Source organism: Leptosomus discolor, chromosome 8 (genome assembly GCF_034619465.1).
Source record: "Leptosomus discolor isolate bLepDis1 chromosome 8, bLepDis1.hap2, whole genome shotgun sequence".
Classification (NCBI taxonomy): domain Eukaryota; kingdom Metazoa; phylum Chordata; class Aves; order Leptosomiformes; family Leptosomidae; genus Leptosomus; species Leptosomus discolor.
Window position 1 is genome coordinate 1,464,363 of NC_141398.1, and position 6,356 is coordinate 1,470,718.

A 6,356-nucleotide genomic window follows, 5' to 3' on the forward strand; every position below is an offset into this window, starting at 1 on the left:
TTTAGCTAAGGCTACTCCTCGTGTGCTGGGCCGCTCCGGGGAGTGGTCTCACACAGCATGTCTTGCAGCGTTCTGCAGGGCTGCCGTTGCACATTGTCCTCCTCTAACGTAAAATATACCGTGATATCCACTCCTGATAGCAAAATGCCTGCTCTTTCCAATGACAAGTAGATTGCACCTTCCCAAACTCAGATACAAAATTAAGTAAAAGGGGAAAGGGAATCAATATTGTAAATAACATTAAAAAAAAAAAAAAAAAGGCACCACAATTGTAATAAGTGTAAAATAAGAATTTACTGCCCAGTTGCCATTTGGTTTAACTATATATGACAGCTCTAACTCTACAGCTTAGCAGGAAGGACACCCAAGCAGAAGAGGAGAGGCAGTGTATTAGAGACCTTTACATTCAGAAGGTTGGTTATCCTACCAACGTATTGAGCTTCATATAACAGGCATGGTCAAAATTACTGAACTTGGATCTATGAAGCGGGATATTCAGATTCTGCAGCTTCAGTGGCTTAAGAAAATTCCAAGAGTATGTCCAAGGAAAACCTTGTCATTGGCCTCATTTGGCTCAGTAGAGAGCCAGAACGAGGATGTCATTGTCTTGCTTGGACACCAGATGAACTGAGATAAATGGGACAACTGAAAGTGATTACGGTGGGCAGAATTTCAAAATAAGGCCAGGGAAACGTAATAGAAACTGAAAACTTGGGACCTTGAACCCACCTCGGCGTCTATTTTCTTGAGAGGTGATCAAGTTTGAAACGCAGAGACTTAAGATTTAAAAGCAGTTTTACAGTATCTACCGTTAAGACAGCTGTTTTCATAACTATTGTTGTATTTTAATAGAAAAATATTGCTGCTAACTCAGGTATTTACTTTATGTATTTAAACACAGCCCTGTGATATTTTGCAGCTAGAAACACTGCAGTCATGCCAATGCACAAGGGGGAACTACAGAATGCGACCCGTCAAAAAACAAACCCGAAAGCCATTCATTCAGTAACCAGCACGGTGAAACGCCAAAGCAAACAACCAGCATCAGTGGTGAAAATGCACGGAAACATTAAATTGGCTTATGGTTCAGTCATCTGCGCTATCATAAGCAACACAGGTAATTTTTTTTTTTTTAAGAATATATGACTTTAATTGACTTTGTCCCTTTAATGATAAATTTACAATGAAAATGACACGTCCACCGTAATTTTGAAATACAACATAGCCACCACCAATTTGCTGCAAATGCCTTTGCGTTATATTTCTTCGTGGCAGAGGAGTAAATTTGACAAAAATAAATTCTTATACACATCCACCCTTGTGGGATTGATAGCAAGATGAAATACTTCAAATTAAATAAATGAAGATAAAAAAATCATATAAAACAACATAATCATTCCTCCTGGCTCTCCTCAAGCAAGGTTTTCCTCAACACACTAATACAGCAGCCTTCATTAAAAAAAAAGGGAAGGAACGAGATCTGTTTATTGAGCATGAGGCAAAAGGATGGGACTGACGCTGGGCTGATATTTTACCTCTTGTTGATCTGGGCAAGCACCTTTCCTGACCACCAGGGCTGACGTCAGCCCCTCGCACTGGGAAGAGCCCCCGCGGCCAGTAAACGCACGGCACCCGCGCAACGGCGGGGGCATCTGCTGATCCTCTGGGCCCCTCTCCCAAAGGCTGTCAAGGATGCCAGGGGCAACTCCTCCGACACTCGCCACGGACAGGTCAAGTGGAGATGGTTTTATTTCATTTGGAAGAGGAAGAGTTTGCTCTGCCATCTCTCCGTGCTCCGACAACGTGTACTCAAGCATTAGTGGACAAATATATCAAATAAATATCAGAGAAAAGCACCCAAAATACGCTCGGTAATGCAAAGAAAGGATATATTTTAGGGTATGGTCAGAGAAGATATTCAAAGCCTCCATTGTTGCTTCTAGAAATGTCAGGACAATTCAGAAATGTCAGTTCCTTTACCGGTTTCCAGATTGTAATTGAAGGATCATGTAGCTCTCGCTCTTTCTCCCTCGTTCTCTCTCTCTAAATAGGTCTATAAAGATCAGCTGGAAAGTGCGGACAGAATTGTTCACTGGTTAGCTTTACTTAGAGCTACAGGGTATATATGTGCTTGGTTTTGTCTTATCGATCAATCTAGCTTACATTTTTAGCACACACAAACAAAAATCAGGAAAAAGAAGAAGTCGATGAAAAACACGAACAACACAAAACAAATAAGGTTCCAATCGTGCAAATTTTGCTTCACTGGATAAAGCACTTCTTGACACAGTAATGTCCAGAAACCCCCTCCCCCAGAAAAATACAGGACTGAGACTGAAGCCATTCTTTTTTTGTTCCTTTTTTTTTTTTCTTTTTTTTTCTTTTTTTTTTTTCTTTTTTCCTTAAGGCTATACAACACAAAGAAATAAAGCATGGAAAGAACACCTCATTGGGCTGAACACTTCACTCTTCTGGCTCCGGAGGGAGCCTTTGACAAAGCGGTTTTGTGGTCCGAGTTATTTGTCTCATTGGGGACAACAACAAGAGAAAGAAAAGGAGGAAAAAATGAAGGAGAGGAAAAAAAAAAATAATAAAAAAAAAGAATAAGAAAGTCAATGATCCCAACAATTAAATCCGAAATTGACTTTACAATCACAGGTACAAATTGCTCAGGTCGATAATTTCATCTCTCCTAAAGATCACTGTCGTCTAAAACTAATTAGAGGCGCAGGTTCCCGAGGAATTGTCAATACTCGAAGCAAATGTTGGAGTGGAGAAGGTTATCGTTCTTCTACCGTGCCAGTCGGACGGGGTGACTGGAAATATTGTCATGTGCTGCCAAGTTCAGGGTGACGTTAACGACTGAATCCTTGCTCCGCCTGGCTCATGGGTCTGTCTCCTGTTTGGCCTTCTTTTATAGCGGAAAGACTAAGAAGCCGGAAAAGGTCGAGTATTTCCACCCTCCCATGAGGTTGCCCCTTTCCAGTTTGAGGTGGACTTTGTCTTCTCTTTCCATGTGGAGCAAGACCCCATTGCTGGCGGCTTCTCTGGTGACGTCCTGATCCCCTGCAAAAGCTGAAATCACTGGGTAGCCGTTTTGCATTAAACTTACCTAAAAAGTGCAAAGAGAGAGAAGCTGAGTTTTCTCACTGCTCTCAAGGACTTTTTCTTTTTTTTTGCCCTGTGCCCATCACTCAGCGTCCGTGCGGGTCAGAATCAGGGCTGCATTAAGCTGAGGCGGTGCGTGATTTCCATCATGCACACAGACCCCTCTATCTGAAATCATCTACAGGCTCGTTCTTCACACGCTGGTTTTACAAATGCACCTCAGTGTCTAGAAATAAGCATTTGGGGGGTGGGAAAAAAAAAAAAAACCACAAAAAAAAGGAAAGGAAAGACAGCACCTTCTGTAGATCACAACCCACCTGGATGGTTTGTCTGTTATAGACCTTGACCACGTGGAAACTGAAACTATATATCCCTTTTCTTGGTGCTACAAATATACTGGAAGCAAGATCAAAATGGTTGCCAATATTAACTAATACCTGGAAAGCAAATAAACAAACAGAACACAAAAAAAAAGACAAAAAGAGAGAGAGAAAGAGAGAAATCAGAGCCCACCTTAGACAAGCGCCAGTGAAAATCTGACGGGAGCAACACAAAGCCCAGCCGAGGTGGCATTTGCAGCACGTTGAGAAGTGCACTGCAGGGGCAAGCAGCCAAATTACAGAGGCCTTTAGAAAGCACCACAGCTCATAAAACGATTTCGTTACGCAAAAATGACCCGCGGGGCCTGGGAGATGAAGCGCGAATGTCCACCCCGCGCTGGCAGTGAGGGGCAGGTGGCAGGAGGGGGGCTGGGGGGGGGGGGGGGGGGGCGGAGGGAAGGAAAGGAGGGAGGGGAGAAACCCCCCCACCGAAACTCATCAGCTCGTCATGCGAACGGCCTGGGTTTTGGCGAGCGCTGCCGAAATCAGCCCTGCCCTGGGGCTGGACAGGGCGCAGAACTGAACCGTGCTGCGGCGAGGGAGGATGCTCAGCAGCAGCCCCATCCGCCAGCCCAGCCCCCGGGAGCGCTGTGCCGCCGGGCCCGCACCCTCCTCCCCGGCGACAGCCTCCCTTTGGCCAATATTGCAATTTTTGGCCGCAAAGACCCAGCAGGGCGAGCGCGGAGCCCCCCGGCAGACGGGCCAAGCCCCGCTCGGCGGCAGCGGCGGCCGCAGCCCGGCCCCGGCTCAGCCCCTCGCTCCCCTGCCAGGCCCCGGCAGCCCGGTTTGGCCCCGCGGACCAGGCTACCGGGGGGGAGAAGCACCCACCGGCCCTGCCCGGTGGCTCCCGGGGTGCCGCGGCCGCGCTGGGCTCCGCGGGCTGCGACTCTGCTGGCATGCAGAAGAGGACAAAGAGGGGAGGAAACACAACCAAACAGCCCTTCCCCAAATCCCGAGCCTTTCCTCCCAAAGAGCCAAACCCGATTGTTTCCCAGAAAGGAAAAAAAAACGAAAAAAAAAATCCTTTTTTTTTTTTCAGGAGCGTCGAGGGAGCATTGCGGGGGAAGCGCCTAAAACCCGCTCTGCGTGAAGCAGGCTCTTTTTTATTTAATTTAATTTAATTTAATTTAATTTAATTTTTTTCCTTTGATTTTGGGAGCTCTTGGACGCGCGGAATAGCTGTGCCAACTCATTAGGAGGGACAGGCAGACGAGAGGCTGACAGACAGATTAAAAAAACCCAAACAAGCCCCAAAACCAACCCAGAGAAAACAGTTCGCGCGTGCTAATTTTGGCTGGCTCTGCAATGCTACTTCAGGAGTCAGAGGCGGTAGGAAGGGAAAAAAAAAAAAAAAAAAAAAGTAAATTTCATCGGAAAAAAAAACAAACCCTCGGGGAAGGAGGGAGGTGGGCGCCAGGAGGCGAGCGGTGCGGCGGGGCAGGGGCTCGGCCGAGGGGGCACCGCTGCGTTATAATCCGCCGGGGACATCGCTCGCCTCGTTTGTACCAGGCGGGCAACACCCTCCTCTTCCTCAGCCCTTCCTCCCCCTGAGAGCTGATGTAGCATCACCGAAACGACAGGCAGAGCCGCCGGTCTCCCCCTCGGTACCTCTCCGTCCTCCCCTTGCCCTGAAAACGAGCGTTACCGACCCGGGGGGGGGGGATGCCCAGCCTTTCCCCCGCCTCACCCCCGCCTGCCCGGGGCAACCCTCGGCTGCCAGGCGGCCCCGCAAGCCTCCGAGGCACCCGGGAAAGCCCTCTCCGTTAAAGCGGTGGGACGAGAAGACACCCCCTCACCACCCCCCCAACCCCAACCCGCGGTAGCACCCCAGGAAAGCCCCGCAGCCACCTAAAAGAACTTCCCAAACTCTTCCCGTAGGGAGTTGAGCTGGGAAATCGCTCCGGAGCGGGTGAGGATTACGGGATGGGAAAGGCTAGCGAGAAGGAGCACAAGGGTGCGGTGATGGGCTGGGGGAAGGATACCCGCACGGAGGGGGGCGAGGGGCCGGTCGGTGCGGGGTTAGGGGTGGGCAGCGGAGGCAAAAGTCTGACCTGGTCGAAGTAGATGGTCATGGTGCGGTTGCTCATCTCGGAGGGCTCGTGGTTGGTGCTGCGGGTAGCCGAGAAAGCCACCTTGGCGCTTCCCGAGCGCACCGAGATCCCCAAGGAGGAGGTGATGGCCCCGTCGGCCGAAGGGCTGGAATCGCAGACCACCAGGCACTTCCCCTCCAGCACGATCGGCTCCGTGTCGTTCTGAGCCCGCACCGGGCACCCGGCGGGCAGCAGCACCAGCAGCAGCGGCAGCGCCGCCGCCAGGCACCACCAGCACCCACCGCCGCCGCCCGCCGGCTCCCGGAGCGGCCCCCGCCGCCGCCGCCCCATGCCCAGCGCCGGGCCGCCGCCGCTCCGGCTCTCCGCCGCCGCGGAGGGTGGGCGGAGGGGGCTGCGCGCCTGATGCCGCCGCCGCCGCGGCGCCCGGCGGCCAGCGCTCTGCGGGACGGCGGCGGGGGCTGCGCCTTCCTCTCCTCCTCCTCCTCCTCCGCCTCCTCCTCCTCCTCCGCGCGGGGCGAAGGAGCCTCCTCAGAAGCAGCCTGGGCAAGGGCAAAGGGGGCGGTGAAGCAGCGAAGACACCCCCCCCCCCCCTCCCCTCGCCGCCGCCGCGGGGTCCCCCCTTCCCCGGCGCCGCCTTCTTCTTCCTCCCGGCCCCCAGCAGCTGGGGGGGGTGGTGGTGGTGGTGGTGGTCCCGCAGCCCCAGACGTACTTTGGGGAGAGAGGAGGGCAGATTTCGCCCTCGGCAGATTCGCTGTGGGCGCCCCGCTTCCAAAAGCCGGCTGGTTCCCACGGCCCCACTTTTTACTCCCCGTGCGAG

The 6,356-nt window shown here is 51.8% G+C and overlaps 1 protein-coding gene across 2 annotated transcripts; it reads right to left on the reverse strand.

Moving 5' to 3' along the window:
• Nucleotides 1–2,463: 2,463 nt before the first annotated feature.
• Nucleotides 2,464–5,902, reverse strand: CBLN2 (cerebellin 2 precursor). 2 transcript variants are annotated; one of them, XM_086469342.1, is made up of 4 exons: nucleotides 5,540–5,869; nucleotides 3,426–3,545; nucleotides 2,977–3,112; nucleotides 2,464–2,528 (listed from the first exon to the last, which is right to left on the reverse strand). In XM_086469342.1, exons 1-4 carry the CDS (start codon nucleotides 5,867–5,869, stop codon nucleotides 2,464–2,466), a joined length of 651 nt encoding a protein of 216 aa, XP_086325468.1. The 2 variants fall into 2 exon arrangements, with proteins under 2 accessions (XP_086325468.1, XP_086325469.1); XM_086469343.1 differs by lacking the exon at nucleotides 2,464–2,528 and having other exon boundaries at nucleotides 2,915–3,112; nucleotides 5,540–5,902.
• Nucleotides 5,903–6,356: the final 454 nt, after the last annotated feature.

What these genes read in the sequence shown, in the direction of transcription:
- CBLN2 (XM_086469342.1), bottom strand. Translation starts at nt 5,869, where the DNA reads ATGGGGCGGCGGCGGCGGGGGCCGCTCCGGGAGCCGGCGGGCGGCGGC. An exon ending in ATAACAGACAAACCATCCAG is followed by an intron (nt 3,113 to 3,425) that starts GTGGGTTGTGAT and finishes TGCACTTTTTAG; the next exon opens with GTAAGTTTAATGCAAAACGG. An exon ending in CCACCTCAAACTGGAAAGGG is followed by an intron (nt 2,529 to 2,976) that starts GCAACCTCATGG and finishes TGTTGTCCCCAA; the next exon opens with TGAGACAAATAACTCGGACC.